At 34.6% G+C, this 16,930-nt stretch overlaps 1 protein-coding gene across 5 annotated transcripts in view; it reads left to right on the top strand.

Moving 5' to 3' along the window:
• Nucleotides 1-16,802, top strand: part of LUZP2 (leucine zipper protein 2) — a 117,490-nt gene extending 100,688 nt beyond the window's left edge. For 3 of the 5 annotated variants that reach the window (XM_072929386.1, XM_030273311.4, XM_030273310.4), the window contains 4 exons: nt 2,735-2,899; nt 8,784-8,876; nt 15,540-15,617; nt 16,173-16,802. In XM_072929386.1, coding sequence (XP_072785487.1) covers nt 2,735-2,899; nt 8,784-8,876; nt 15,540-15,617; nt 16,173-16,241 — 405 coding nt within the window. In that variant the 3' untranslated portion in view covers nt 16,242-16,802. Of the gene's footprint in view, nt 1-2,734; nt 2,900-8,783; nt 8,877-15,229; nt 15,477-15,539; nt 15,618-16,172 lie in introns of those variants that run through there. The other 2 variants (XM_072929385.1, XM_072929387.1) reach the window with 2 other exon arrangements.
• The last annotated feature ends 128 nt before the right edge of the window (nt 16,803-16,930 follow it).

The raw sequence follows: 16,930 nt of genomic DNA, 5'->3' as shown, positions 1-16,930 counted from the left end.
CACTTTAAAAATGGCATTTTAGTGCTGGAGTGAGTTCAGAGAAGGGCAATGACGCTGGTGAAGGTCTTCTGGGGGCATCTGGGGGAATTGGCCTTGTTTGGTCTGAAGAAGAGGAGGCTCACACTCATTGTTCTCTTCAGCTGTCTAAAAGGAAACGATCATGAGGCAGGGGTTGGCTTTTTCTGCCATGTCTCAAGTGGAAGGATGAGAGGAAATTACTTTAAGTTGTACCAGGGGAGATACAGATTAGACATCAGAAATTTTATTTTCACTGCAGAAGTGGTTAAGCATTGGAATAAGCTGCCAAGGGAGGTGGTGGAGGTACCACCTCTAGAAGTGTTGAAGAGGCATCTGGATGTGGCACTTGGGTTTAGGGGTGATTAAAATGGTGCTGTGTTGCCAGATGGTCTTAAAGGTCTCTTCCAGTCTTGATGATTCTGTGGATCTAGCCATGTGATAGGACTGAAATAGATCAGGGACATATGAAGAATGCATCACATGTGGGCAGCATTTTGGCTGGTAAGCAGCCTATTTTGGTCACAATCACATCTAGGCAAGGTTATAGCGAACTTTGTCAAATTACGTCCCTGGTTCCAATAGTGTTTCCTTCACCTGTGCTTTCCTGGTGTTCATTTATAGATCTCCTATCAGCAAAGTCAATACTGAATTATGCTATTCACAGGATGGAAACAAATTTACTTGTTCTTCTTTTACCTTTTTTGAAAGGCAAAATTGGAATGGCTGCTGCCAAGGAAGAATAAGCACTGGATAGCAGGATTAAGAGATGAGAAATTATCCAGAGAAATTTCTGGATGAGAGGAGAGTAATTTCAGATTGGTGCCATCTGCAGGAAGCACTAGGGTTATATCAGACTAGATTGACTGAGTCCATATCATCATGCAAAATTAGCCAGTCTGCTACCTCTGCCCATTTAACCATAACAAATGGTGATTTATGCTGTCTGTGCAGTCACTAACTTGAAAAGGTAGAATTCAAGAGATGTTATATTGAAAAGAAGTACTTTTTCCGATGGACATCAAAATTGCAACGACTAAGTCTCATAACTGGATCCAGGGATGGTGATATCTTTTTACTTTTATGGTTCCTCCCTCTTCCTTTTTCCCTTTTTCCCTTTTTCCCTTTTTCCCCCTTCCCTTCCCTGAACTTCTTCCTCATTTTCTTAAGTGATTTTTTTATGCTTTTATATTGATTTGGTACCGTAGGTAATAACCAAAACAGTTACATATTTGCTTTCATCTGCAACCAAATTACTCTACAATAAAACATATACATATATATAAAACACAGGTAATTCTGTGGCTTTCACTCTAATCTGCCCCAAGGGATCTATTAACAAGAACCTAAGTTAATGACTTACCTTCAAGGGCAGATCATAACATGTTCCACCTCCCATATCTTTAATTTTCCCTATTGTGCTCTGCATTAATAGTCTTTCTATGGTTGTCTTTTGTCCTCCTGTCGAAATACACTTCTGCTAACTGGCTTTGTTTGTTTTTTTAAGAAATGCTCAGTTTTTTCCAGTTAAGAGATAAATTCCCTGTTTTCAGTTCAGGGGAAGTTTATCTGAGTTAAAACAAAATATTTGTAATTTTCTCAAAAATATTTGCTAAGAAAAACTAAAACATGCTGTATGGCATTGCTTAGGATTAATATGACTATGAAATATTTTTATTTTATATGCAATATTTCACATACATTATATGTAATGTGTAATGTTATATACACATTTTCCACCATATATGCATATGTTTTCCACCAGCTTTTGCCATGGTATCCCTTGATTTTCATACCTTTAAAACAATCTTTGATGATTGAAATGTGAACGCATTCTGTGTTTACAGGTGTATTTTTAATAAAAAGAAGAAAACTAGAAATTAAATGTTTTTTTAATGCCAAATGCTGCTGACTCCCCCTGGAGTGAGTGTAAGATTTGACCTCAATGGCTAACATTTGATACATGTCTTGCTTTGATGAAATGAAGATTTAAAATATGATTTCCTCACTGCTGTAGTTATCTCCTTGTTCTTGCCTTCTCAGCTTATTTCAATTACAGACTTCTGTTTCCATCAATATATCTGTCTATCTTTCTGGGAGTAAAGCACAAATGTTCTAACAAGAGTCGCAAGCACTTCACCACTTAGAAGTTTTATTTTGGCTTAATGGACAGTAGTGGGTCTGGACAAATATATTTTTAACTGTTAAAAAGACCTATGGTTTTTTTACTATATAGTGCAAAAGTATAATATGCCCATGAGGGAAGCCATCTTAACTAGATTATAATCTATGTATAATGTAGAAAAATACCAATTATTTGGAATGTTATAGACAAAACTCCATGCAAAGTCTGTGTCTTGCAATACTTATGACTTCTACATAGATATTATACATAAAAGGCTGGACACGGTATGATATTTTGTAAATAGTATTTTTCTTGTCAGAAAAAATATATTTAAGTACTATTTGCAATAATCAATGTGGATAAAACTGCTTGAAGGGATGGGGAGAGAGTGCAGTGACTTCCTAGGCAGTTTGGTGTCTAATGTACTGTAACCTAATCACATAAAAATACTGCTTTAGACAGTCTTAATTCCTTCCATCAATAAGAAAAAGCAGCAGATACTCATAGGTGTTTGGTTGAATACAGATGGAGAATGTAAGCCCTTGTGTTGATCACAGCACATCACAGAGAAGTGATGGTTTCTTATTTCCCCAGGAGTCCCAGCTGAAAGCTCTGAAGGAGACTGTGCAGCTTTGCCTGTGCTCCGTTCTGCGCAGTCAGCCTCCCGCAGCGAGTCTGATGTCCTCCAAACCAGCTGAGAAGCTGCCTTCCTCCAATGCAAAGGGCTCCCAAGCCCCATCCCAAGGCACAAGCACCAAGGTATGATTTCACTCTTGGGTGGGGTTTTTTTTAACATCTTTGAAAGTGTGTCTTGTAAGAGCATCAAGCTGAAACTAAGGAGGATTTCAAATTCGTTGGAAGATTATGACAAATTTTGAGGATAATTCTAAGACTGTTTCCGATGTCAATAAATAGGTTTTTTTTTTAATTTGGGAAGCAGCTACATTTTACTGAATAACAAAATTCTGTCACTTGGTAAATGGATTGATAGTGTCTGCAGGACAAATCTACAATGCAGATGGATTTGCATTTAAAATAAATGAGGGTACTAATTCGTAGGATCATTTACCTGTCAGGCACTGAAAGTGAGTTTGTGGTAATACAGCACTGAACAGTTATATGGGGTTTGCATATCACGGTTTCTCTCAGAGAAAAAAAAATCATTAAAAAAACATAAAATCATCTGGGACACCCAAATCAAAATTGCCAAAATGGATTGATGAACTTGACAGTAGGGAATAGGGAATGTTCCAGTTTTGCAAGATGCGAAGGACAGTTTCAGGGAAAACATGAGGAAAAAAAAAAGATAAAAACTGGTTTGAGTCAGGAAATTCAAATATTGTAATACAGTTAAGATTCATGTTGATTAACAACTGTCCTAGTAATTTTCATTTCCCGTGTTGCATTTTGCTCCTGAATTCAACTGATTGAATAGATAGAGCTAGAAGAAATCTGTAATTTCAGTGAAAAGGAAGTTATACAGAGGAACGACTGAAGGACACTTCAATGTCCTCTTTTCATTACAAAACTGAAATAAAAATAGGAATTGCTAACTCATAGCCAATTTGCAGTTTGTATATAGCAGTTGTTGGTATTTACTGTTAGTGCACAGGCTGAAGCCAAAAATTACTAATCTTTCTATATGTAATTAAAATACAATTTCAGAAAGCAGGATGTAATTATTAAACTGAATATCACATTGCTACTCTTAAAATTATGATTGTCAGTTTATTAATAACTGTTTTGCAGGAAAGACCATGATTCCCAAAAATTGTTACCTCTGGGAAAAAAAAGCACTGTATTTATGATTAGCAGCAGATGGGTATGATAGTGCTCATTTAGATTAAGCTCCCTGGATCCATGTTCTGCAGGATGGCAGACTTTCCTTTTGTAGGTTTGCAAGCTGAGCAGCTCTCTGGGATCTCAGGAGCATATTGTTCCTAGTTAATGTGGCTGTAGAATTGTTTACCTTGCTCTTATTGTCCTTTTCTTCAGGTTGGAAGTGTTCATGCCTCTGTCATGAGAGGAGTACTGAAGGATAAGGGCCAGCTAGACAGCATGTCTCTGTTTAAGATTGGTCCAGGGTCAGAGCCTTTGGAGAATTTGGGGTCTCCTTCATGTTACATAGGGACATGAGAATACAGATAGAGATTAGAATTAGGTTTTTGATATTTGACTGAAATACAGAGTACTCTTCCTTCTTTTTTTTTTTTTCAGTTATCTGAATACAGTCAAGGGAAATGGAAAAAAGTACCTGGTATCTCTTTTTCAGTGTGTAACACCCCTTCCCAGCACACACACACACACATACCACACAAAAGATCCTTTTCCTTCAAGTTTTAGTGGCACAATCTCTATCTTCAGTTGATTAACTATTTGACATCGCTCCTCTTTGTTGCAGAGTGTAAGTAGCTGGAATGGCCCATTACCTCAGGGTTCAACTCTGAAATTAGCAATGTGCTAATGGGTTAAAGAGGAAACTGTTAATTGTTCATTGCTGCACATTTTGTGGTTGTTAACTGCAGATCTGTTTGCCTGTAAATTAAAATTACTCCATAGTCTCACTCCAAATATCCTTTTTTAATTAACTCTTTACCTCTCAGCTGTTTCAATAAAGTCTCCCGAAATCTATTACATATTATGTCTCAAAATACTGTGGATTACTGCTTGACAGTGGTAGAAAAGGTGTATGTATATACAAAATTCAAATTTCTTAAGAAATATTTTAAATAACATCACAATCCAGATTGTTAGGTATGGTGATTGGTCTCACATGGAGATGTGGATTAGCATTTACAGCATCCATCCAGTTTACCTAATTTTGCTTCAGTCTAAAGCCAGGACCCCAGACTAGAGCAGCCTCAAGCTTGCTGTGATGCTCAGCAGATTTCTGGACAAGTTTTTACTCTATCAGAAACAGAGAAGACCTCTTAATTACTTTTCAGATGTTACTATTTTAGACAGATCTTTTATCACCTACTCACGTCAAGTGATTTTTTAAAATATTTCTCTTTTTTTTTTTTTTTTGGCCTGGTGACAGCAGAGATAATTGGTAAAATGTACACTATTTCTAATTTTAGTTGAAGTTGCATTTAGGAGAAAAGTAGTAATATATTTATCTTTTGACTTTCGTAGGTGATGTGTTTGTTCCATGTTCTGTTAAAAAAATATGTGCATGTGAGCAATGACAGTAAGGCAGAATTTATGTGTCTTTGTGTGTCTTTGTAGTTGCACATTAGTAACCCCATTCTCTTTAATATTAGCAATTTTTTCTATGGATGTTCTGTGTAAATGAACACAGAAAATGTGCAGAGGAGCTAATGGATAATTTAAAGTGGTTTCCAAAATAGAGTGTAATTTTGAAAGTACTCCCGAGGGAATTTTGCTACCCAAGGATATATTGAAGATTTATTTGAAAATTATTAATGCATGTATGCTTTATAAAATATGTATTATTAATCTTACATCGTTTGCCTTGATATGTGTATAGGCAGCCAAGTGGGAAACATTAGAGAAAGTTAAAATTCTTTTTATGTTAAAACAGTTAAGATCCTTTTCTTTGATTTGACCAAAGATGTTGTTTGGAAAATATTCATAAAGAAAATATTCATGGGGCATTTTGGCCATTATTAGGAGTTTTCTAGGAACTTGATTAAACGTATTGCATTAAATCATAAGGCATAAGAATTGAGGAATGAACTAGTGATTAATTCCAAGCCGTTTAAGTTCAATTTAGCCCTGAGCAATTTAAAAAGCTACTTACTACCTTACACCTGGAATCTCATCCAAAATGGTTAATCTCCCCCTTTTCTACATTTATTATTTTATGCTAAAACAACAATAGATAAAATGCAAAATAAAAAATAGTAAATTAAACATCATTTAGTCTGAAGGAATGTGCTCTCATATGGAAAAGCAGACATTCATTTACCACAAAAAACTTCTAACATCAAGTATATTTTGGTTCAAATCCTTGAAAGTTATTTGGATGGTTCTCAGATTGAATGTTTGAAGCAGTGCAGTAATAGAATTAATTACTATTAAATATTTAATCATTGCATATTTCAAGGTAATTTATTAATTGTTTTTAAGTCCTTCTTTCTCGTATCTATTGAAAGACAATAGTCCGTGTCTCTGTTGGTGGAACTGTTGTCATGTTATTATATTGTTAGGTAATTTTTTATAAGTGCAACTGTTTAGAAGGGACTTAAAGAGGCAAGTAGAGGGTTTTTTAAAAAAAGTTTCCTCTTCGATTTCCATCAGTAAATTTTAAATCAGTAAAATTTCCATACTTAAATCAATAAAAATTTCCATACTTCAATCAATAAAAAAGCCCCCTTTAAAGCAGAATTGTGGAAGAAAAGTCAAAGCCTCAAAAGGACAAGCACTTCTCCAAGTGACCCCATTTATGGAATTCAGGTCATGATTCAGAAGGGTTCCAGCTTCACCAAGCTGGTCTTCCTAGGTTCTGTACCTCATCCAGGGTTGAGCATCTTTGACTTTGTCTTCCTGGCAATACAGATGTTCATGTCTCTGTAACTTGAACAGCTGTTTCATTCATTTGGGAAGACTGTAATTGCCTATAAAGTGCTGGTGTGTATTATTACTGCTCTGAGTGTAAGTAATATTATACAGTGTTCACTGTCCCATGGTTAATTGCTTTTTCCTTTATGATAGCTCTAGAAAATGAAGAGTGTTGTTGAATGAAGGTGTTTATTTGGTGGTTTCATTTTCTTAAGTATTATAACATCAAACTCCCACACACAACTGAAGATGCCAAGTGTCTTAATAGTTATAGAAAAGTAAATTCCTCTCCCTACAGTGAAGGTTGAAGGGTGCCTCTTTAAGACTTCAGAAGTGGTGGAAAAATTAGGCAGAAGGTGTAGTTGTAAGTAATTGGAGATGATGGTTGTGTGCTAGATCAAGGGATGCAATGTCCATTAATTAGAAAATGGGGGGAATGAAGCATTCACTGCTCCCAGGTTTGGCTGGTGTCTGAGCAGTGCAGCTCTGGTAAGTGATTTTAATAGTTGGTTACAGAATCTGATCTTACTGGCTAAGGCAATACTATAGAAATTGGAAAACCCCACAAAATCTTGTCTTTTGTTTCGGGAGAGAGAAAAGAAGAGTTCTAGTATGTATTAATGGACTTCAATTTTTTTGAAGATTAAACAGTAGACAATTGGAAATTTTCCCATTTTCCAATTTCTTAGAAATAGGAAATGCTTTAAACACCTGAAAATGTGACACTTGGAATCAGTATTTTAATTCACCTAAAATCTCAAACTTCCCCTTATTCTGTAGAAATGAGTACAACACACTGAGAAATTGTGTATCATTTGCTAAGGTACAATCTTAAGCAAGAATCAAACTCTGAAATAAGAAGTATTGTACATACTATACTATACATAAGAAGTACTATACATAGGCATTTATTCTCCTCAGTCAGTAGGGCTTAAAGCTGTCTGGTTTTGCTGGCATCTCATGGGATTTCACTATGTCAGGTAGTCAAGAAATCAAGTGAACACAGGTTTTATAATTTATTGAACATACACTTCTTTTATTCAATGGGAAGAAATTTAGATTTGAAGAACTGTAATTTCTTTCAGTCCAAACAGATTGCTCACTCAATACAGGTATTAATTGGCATTTATTAAACAAAACAATTATTTATATTGATCTTTTAAATTTGTGTATCTCCACATTACTTCCTCCCGTAGTCAGTTGCTCTATAAAACTAACAAATCCTCATCGGAGAGCTGTTAATCAGAGATTGAACTATCTGAAGTATTTTATTTCAACCATGAACTGAACTATTTTTCATGGTTCAAGTTAAATTGTAAATAGTGACCTGCTTAGTTTGGTTTGTCCTGTTCATAATTTCGGATCATCGTTTATATTACTTAGCAATTCAATGCAGTATAAGTTGCATGAGAAAGGTTTCAAAACTGGTGTCTGAAGTTTTAACTTCCCTTTACAGACAAGTTATTCCTGTCACCACCCCCCTGAAGAGTTTCAATTTGTCTTGCAGACAATTTGATGCTTTCAGGATAGTTTCAGTGCATGTTCTCCTTTTTTTGTCCTTTTGAATCTTAAAAGTTTCAGGAAATACAGAAAATAATGCTTAAAACAAGCAGCAATTCAGTGGAAAGAAGTTCACTGCTTATAAAATGCTATTTGATTGCCTTCCCCGTGCAGCAGCCTGTTTTGTGTGTAAGGAGAGAAAGGCGTGAAAAGGAAAATGTTTTGCCAGCTTGCAGCTTGGGAGGTGCCAGCAGAGAGGCTGTGGACGGCTAAAGGAACTAAAGCAGTTCACAAACACGTCAACTCACAGCCTCAGTCTTTCCCAGAATCCACAAGAGTCACAGGAATATGTGTTCTGAAAATGCTTTTTTTTCCTCCTTCGGCATTTAGATAGAATATCTTGATAATGTATATGGAAGTAATCATTTACAAGGGAGTGCTGTAACAAGAACTGTATCAAATTTGCTGAAAATGCAGTATATGAAGTAGTTAACAGTTTGCAGTGTATGACCTCTCGGTTTTTCATTGTTATCCTGAATTTCCACATGTGACTTACTTGATATTTTATCTCAATTATATAAATGTTTTTAAATTTTTTTTTAATATTTTTATTTTTCAGGTCTGGCAAAATGTCTCAGCAGAGAAAGAGAATTTTCATGTGGCCTTGAAAAAGGAAGAAAATGAAAGCACCCAGGAGTGTGATTCTCAAGATGTAAGATTAACTCACCTGAAAAACAAGGCCTAATCTAAGCTGTATGAAAACATGAATGCTGTAGGCGACTGTCAATGAGACTTTTCCTGTTCAAGATGGTAGACATATTTTATAAGCCTGCTATGTTCTGTATTAAAGTGCTGAGGAGCTCTTTGCTCTTTGCTGTCAATCTGTGCATATATATTATCAAGGATTTTTTTTTTAAAAACTGACTAATAGAACTGGTAAAGCTGTTGCAGGAAGAGCAGTGGTGGAAAGTGGTGTCATTTGATGTTTAACCATTTCAAAAATGCATTTGTTACTGGTTGAAGTGTTGCCTACATTATAGTGAGATGAAAAACCCTTGTTTACATATCATTATATTTATTACTGATTGATTTACTTCTAATAATTAGGCAGAGCCTTCACAGCTGCTTTGTTTAACAAAGCAAAGCCTTTGGGGAGATGTAAGACATGACAGCATAATAGATGAAATGATGGGATATTGTTCACTGCCAGCCTAGATAAACTGTAAACTGTGTTTTTCTTAGGACAGGTCTGACAGAAAGCTAAATCTGGTGCTTTTACTGAGACAATACACTCAGTAAAACAGCGTGGTATGAGCTCTTAACAGAAATCTCAAATACATGTATTGTGGCTGAAATGATAAAGATACAAATAGAACAGGAAAAAAAAACAGAGAAAATGAGCGAGACAGATTTTGTTGTGAGAGTCTGCTCTGACTGTTGAGGATTTTCTGCTCAATTGTTCAAAAAGTATAGTGCTACTCTAATTTGCAGGTGAAATATATATATATATCAAATATTCAATATATATTGAAAATATTGTTATATCTTGAGATAAAACAAAATCTGACAGAGGTAAATGAGTAGCTTGCTGTTAGTGATCATGACAGTGTGAAGAAAATTCTGGAAAAAAGATCTTAGATAACTCAGTATACAATAAATTTTTAAAAGATTATATAGCATCCATTTATTGCAAAAGTGTTACAAGTTTGTTGAGTTACAAGTTACCTCCCTTCTACCATATCCTCTACAGAACAAGGAGAAATTACAAAAATCCATAAGAGTGCATACTTTGCTGTTGCACATTTCTTAATACGTAAAGGTAAAGGAAACTTCAGTTGTTAGTAAAATTTGAAGAAGGGGAAGAAAAACTTGTAAAACTGTGAAGTTGGAGTGAACTCCATTTAGATTATGACTAGAGGTTAGTTATTGCTTGGAAAAGTTGTGTAAGGCTTGATGAAATGGTAGAATACTTTCAGCAGAGACTGAAACAATTTAGGCTAAATACTTTTATCGGAAATTTTAAACAGCTCTTTTATACTGAAGTGGATACATTAAAAGAGAAAGGAAAAGAAAATAACTGGTAGTGTATTTCAAAAGTCAAACCAGTATTTAATTTCTGCATCAAGTACTGCAATGAAAGACACCTGAAAGATTCACCTTTCCATAAAATCAAGGTTTTAGTTACTGAGATGGTGGTTTAGTTATTTAGCTGGTTGTTTTTTGTCCTTCTAACAGCTCGTATTTTTAACTGTTTAGTCAGTCAGCAACTGTTTAGTCCATCAGAAGATGGACACACTGTCCATCTTAACATAGGCTAAAATGGCCATAAAAATAGTGCAGGTGATGACATTGGTCTAGCAACCTTTTCTTCTTCATCATCATCATCATCATCTCACATTAACATAGAGAGAAAGAAAGACACAAGGAAGAATTCAAATTATTAGCTTTGAGAACTGAAATAAAAATCTTCTTTCCACAATTAGCCTTCATATATTGGCATTAGAAATACCACTTTAAGTTCTGAAAGAACTGGAAGGAATTTATACCCGAAGGATCATAATTCTTCGGTAATTCAAAGCTGCCATTTGTACCTGTGAACACTATCACTTGGAGAAAATGCAACACTTAGGAAGAGTTTTAATTGGTTTTTTTTTCATTATTTGACTGTGTGTAATTTTTTCTGAAGTTTTTACAGCTTCTTACAGTCAAATGAAGGAAGATTAAGGTGGGATGGTTAAGGTTGTAATGCAGCATTTTAAAGAAAAATTAGTGAAGATGCACTAAAAACTGTGTTGCTTAGAAACCAAATATTTCAGTAATCCTTTCTCAGAACTTTACAAAGATCCTTTTATTGTGTCTCTGATAAATAAAATGTGATTTCTGTTTAGAAAGAATTAAGGTAGTGAAGACTAACTAGAGAAGAACATGCAATCTTATAGATACTGAGGCAAAAAATAAAGGAAAATGGTTAGCTGCTGGTTCCAACTGGTATTGTTAAGTCTGTATAGCTAAGCATCTCTACCTTCAATTTGTGATCTTTCTGCAATGTTGTATTTATAGGGTTTATGCTTGTTCAGAGTAATAAGTGTTGTTTACATTAGAACAAATACTGAAATACAAAAAATGAAAATTTATTGACAAATGGGATACAGAGCAGAAAATTTGGAAATGAGACACTGCTGATATTTACCTGTAATGAAATTTGGCATAGGACCAGTAATAGCCAGAAGTAGGTAGAATATCCTGTGATACAGGATCTGAAATTCATCAAATCCCCCCCCCCAAAAAAATTACCTTCAGTATTGTTGTAGAAGTTTCCATTCTTTTGATTATTTGTACTTTATTGGAGGCATCTTGTCAGTACTACTTTTTCTTAGCCTTATCCAGAGATGCTTTCCTATGTCTGACTCCTGAAAGCCTCTGTGCAGAACCAGAGCTCTGAAGAGCTTTTTCCCCTGTATCCCTTCCTTTTTCTGTCTTCCCAAAAGCTTTTGGGATTTTGGCTTTTACACCATAATTTACTTAATTGCCTTTCATGTCTGATAATTCTTATGCATATAACATATCATTTTAAACCACCTACTTGGTATTGCTAAAACATCAATGAATTTATAAAATTATTCTTTGTTCTCTGTTGTCATATTAGATTTTTTTGCTTTGTCCTTATAGAATCTTCTCTGATAAATAGAAGTGGTAGTGCTTTTATTTACTGCCTTAATTTCCTGCAGTAAAAAAAACACTATATGTTCATTAATCATTCAACAACAAAGGATATTCAGTATTGGAGCCAAAATTGTATACATTTCTAAGCAACTACAGCATTTTGCTTTATTTTCTTAAATCAGTTTCAGTTTCAGAGCTTTGATCAAATTGCACTCTCCAATTGTTTTCCAAAGGGCGTACGAAGAGAAAAAAAAAAATTTATAACAAAATTTCAAACGTAATAAAATCCTTAAAGTAAATTTGCTTCTGTAAATGAAGACTAGGAAGAGGAAGGTCATAAGAAGTTTTTTATCTGAGTTTAACCATCCCCTTAGCACACTGATCTAAAACAGGAAAAGTGTCAGAAAAACTGCAGAGGTGTCTTCTGAGAAGGTATATGCACATTTCACATACTTCTTGTTCTGTATCTTTCTTCTAAACAGTGATTAAAGCAGCTCCCAGTACAGACCTGTAGCAAATTCATGAGCAAATCTGATAAAACATGTCTTTGAGTAAACTGTGAACCTAACCTGACAACTAATATTACTAGTTTGTCAGTTGACCTAACCACACCATTCTTTTCTCCTGTATCTGGTTTATTTTCTTCAGAATTAACTCAGTACTTTCTCCCCCATCGTGCTTTACAAACAATTTCCATATCTGCTTTTTGTGCTCTGTGAAGCCAAAAGGAGGAGTGATGGGCAGGAACACTGAAACTCCAATGTCTGGTCAACTAAATCTGTATGATGCTCTTTAGGAGCAGCAGAACTATTTTCAAACTGCAAAAACTGTTACAATACCACTTATTTGAACTTGATTTCCTGTTCACTTGTGAATTGATTATTTGACCTTAAATTGTTATGATTTTTTTGACCATAAAGCCAGTTCTGATTTGCTGAGTTGATGCAGTAGAAAATACTTATATTTACATTGTTCAGCTGTTCACAGATAAAGCTGCATGATTTAATAGCCAATGGACATGCTGAGTTCTGACTGGCTTGTTAACATTTTTTTAACAAAGATGCACCCTTAGTTTATCCACCTTTGTCATTTATACATCCAGCTGTGAAGCTCTCCAGCTTTGCAGTGTTATTTACTAGGACAATTGAATACCATAACTTCCCAAATTTTGTATACATGACCAATCAATATGCAGATTTTATAACCATAATTTCACACACAGATAATCTGTTAATTGGGCTGCATGCTAAGCTGAGGAAAGCAACACAGCAAATAGTTTTTGCTTTTTGATAGTTTCTGCCCTGTCAAGCTCTCATGCTGTCCTTTTGTAATGAGTGTACCTCTCATGGGAGGGAATCTGACAGACAGAAAGAGTCACACAGACAAACATACAAAACAATCCACTGTTTAGCATAGAGGGAACTAACAACAGTAACAGAAGTTTAATATTTTGCTTTCTTTGTCTGTCACCTAAGGTTGTGAAAGGTATTCTAGTCCATTGAGTTTATATTCTGCCACTGATCTTTAGCTGAGGGACACAAAGATGTATGTGTTATGTGTGTTTGCATATTTATGTGTTTATATATGCATCTAGATACAGACATATAAAAACACATCAATACACACATGGGGGTGTATGTATGTGTATGTATTTATATAGATATGCCTGAGGTCATAGGTGTATGGGATTCAGTTTGTGTTCTGTTAAACCCAGTCCCCTGTGTGTGTTTGCACCTCGTCCACAGGAGCTGGTTACAGTCCTGGCTATTGAACTGTTGTTGTTCAAGCTGTAATTTAGTTGGTAATGATATACAATGTTTCACAGTGACAAGGAGTCAATAATGAATATGTTATGCTTTAACATCATAAAGACATCCTTAAGAAAAAGTCCCTATCTTTCTCCAACAGTGATCCATATGGTGTGCTACTAAAAGGAGAAGATCTCTGAGTGAACAAATGTGAAATAATACAGACATAAGTCTTTATTGCTCTTTTCCTATCAAGATAGCCTTTGTTATCTGGCCTATGAAAAGAGTATGCAAGACTACTCACTCATACAGCATTGTTTTATTGTTCACTTTTATTTTCTCTAAAGCAGACCTGTTTTTTTTTTTTTCCTTTGCATGTCTTAAGAAGCTGACTTCTAGCTTTATTAATGCAATTAATAGTTTTTGCTTCCTATGTCCTATAAATTATGTTGGTGAAATAGGTCACCTGATTTCATGTTCTAGTAGGTACAGTTAGAGAAAATTCTGGATATGTAAATGATCATATTTAATTAGCATTATTTCTATCCTCTTCATTACACATTTTGCAATACTATTGATTGTTGGACCTATAGTATCTTTTGTCCTCAAGCCACACACCTAGAAGTCACCTAAATCTTCATTTTTTCTGAAGATAATTCAGCTTGAATTTTTTTTTTTCAAAATCTAGATTAAGAGTAAATAATTTAAATGGAAGTTTTGACAGGATCGCATGTATAAGGTTTTGAAGTATTACAAGACTACTAAAAATTTCTACTCTGTCATCTGACTTTTTAGTCTTTATCTAGGACATAAACCACGTTTGTTTGATGTTTTGTTTGATTTTCTGTCATAAAAGGAGTAGGTGCTTTATCAATAGACTTTGTTTTAATCAATACTGTGTTGATTATTCTCTACATTAATCCAATTTTTGCTTCTACTGTCTAGAGTGGGAAAGTATGAAAAAGAGTTCCCCACATCAAATCCATCTGCATCATCTCAGAGGCTGCCTTCAGTAGCTTAAACATGACTAAACCCCTCCCACTGTTACCTTGGAAAGAGTCTTGATGACTTTAAACTTAAAAAAAACCTTGTCATTTTCCCTCCATTTAAATGTGTCACTTTTAATAGCAAAACAAGTAGAGAAATTCCAATGTGAACTCATTTTAGAGTAATGACCAAGTATTATGAATATTTGACTGTATTTAATCTTTCAACTCCTTTTCTTATGGCATCCTTAATCCTACTCCTGAAGGGACTTGGATTTAAGTACAGTAGAATTTTCAGTGTTGAGTAAATCTCTGGTTTCATATCTGAAGATCTCCTTAGTTCAAAAATCCACTTTGTAATTACTTTTATTTATGCTGTGCAACTCTGCTTTCCCAGCTATTAAAAAGCATATTGGCAAAGAATACAACATTATTTCTTGAATAAAATGACAGCAAGTAATGCAGCAAGATTTTCTGCCTTGAGAATCATCTGACTTCTCCATTCAGTGACTTTATATTCCTATTCAGGGATTATTATACCTAAGAGATCTAGTGTATAGCCAAGAGAATAGTAATAGAGAAGTTCTAACTGTAATGCTGATTTTCTACTGTTTGTTACTATTTCCTCACCCATAAAAGACACTTGTAATTAATTTTCTGTTCCCTAGGACCACTTGTAGAAGTAAACTTCACTATTGGTGATGAGATTTAAACATGAAGAAAAAAAGCTGGATAAGTATCAAGTTGTTAAACTTGCTGTCACAAGACTATATTGTTGAAGACTTTTACAGGGATGATGGGAGTCTGGGATAAGCTTAGATATGAAAACTTTGTTCCATTTCATCAAGTAGGCTTAAAAGACCCAAATTGTGTTTTTTAAGTATTTTGGTTTTTTTGGTTGTTTTTTTTTTTTTTTTGAAAACTGAATATTTTTGGAAAAAAATAGGAAGTAGTTATCGCTGACATTTCTATTGACAGGTTGCCAAGACATGTTTGGGGAATCATAATAATTCAACATCTCGTTTGAAAGCAGCAGAAACAGAGACAAGCTTTCAGGTATTCTCTTCCAGAGTAATTTTTGGGGTTTTACTAAAAGGTCTTGTGAAATTCAGGTACTTAAAGTATACTTACACATTCTTCACCAGGTTCTGTCTCAAAAGAGAAGACTACTTAATTCAGACTTTGACTGTGTCTGATTGTAACCGATTTGTTCAAAATGTTTTCTGGCTGGTAACAATTTGCAAACTATTAAATATTTGGAAAGCTGGTAGTCAAATGAATTACAATCAAATTACTTAATTTGACAGTGTGATGTGTATAGCCCTGGAAGCAGGAGTAAGGAGAGATTTCCAAAATAATTAAAAATTAAATACATACATATATATGTTGTTTATATATATATATATATATATATAATATGCATTGATATGAAGCTGTATGTAGCATCAGACTTGTATGGTTTTGCACTGTGAAGGTTGTTAATTATGCTTTCTTTAATAGAGATCAGGACCCATTTCTAGGGACAATTCCATTGCCATGGAATCTTAACACACTTTTTTATTTCTGTTTATGTATATATGTATTCTATACACCATGTTTTTACCTTTACAGAAGTTTCACAGCACTCCATGGACTAAACCTGAAGATGAAAAATCACCTGAAAAAAAAGAGAAAAAATAGGAAGCATCTGTTAGTACTCCAGAATAAAAACTCTAAATGCTACTAACCTACATGGAAAAATGCCAATCACTTCCATTTTCATGTTCTGCTAGCACAAAGGCATGAAATGTCCCAGGTTTCTAAAGCATGAATTTTTCACTGTTTTATGAATGTCTGTAAATTAGTCTAGAACAGACCAGTTAGTACCTTACAGCAATAATCCAAAATTGATGTTTGAAGAAGTGCTTTGTAATGCAGTCCAGTTTTTGAACTCTTGTTCTACCTTATCAGTAATTGTATACTATAAATTACCTTCTTTGTAAACAACAGTCATTCTCAAGTATATTTCTCACTGTTTTATTTCATGCAATTTTGTGGCAGATTAGATTCTAATATTAAGAGGCAGTCAATGTGGAGGGGGGGAAGGATTCAGTGTAACCATATTTGAAGTACAATCCTCAAGTGCAACTGTAAAAAGAGAACTCTGTCTGGGGGTCCATCTATTCTTACCTTTTAGTAATTTCATCTCAAATCCACTTACTTACACAATAAAATAGGTTTATTTTGTTCTTTTTTTCCTCAGTGCTATCTTAACTAGTTCATTTCTGAACACTGAAAAGCTGACAGAATTGGATTTTAAGGGATGGAGATAGAGAGGATCATTACTTTAAGGATTCAAGCAAAAAAACTTGCAGGTGGTACTGAGTTCC

This window comes from Taeniopygia guttata, chromosome 5 (genome assembly GCF_048771995.1).
Source record: "Taeniopygia guttata chromosome 5, bTaeGut7.mat, whole genome shotgun sequence".
Classification (NCBI taxonomy): Eukaryota; Metazoa; Chordata; class Aves; order Passeriformes; family Estrildidae; genus Taeniopygia; species Taeniopygia guttata.
This window is presented reverse-complemented; position numbering and strand designations above follow the sequence as displayed.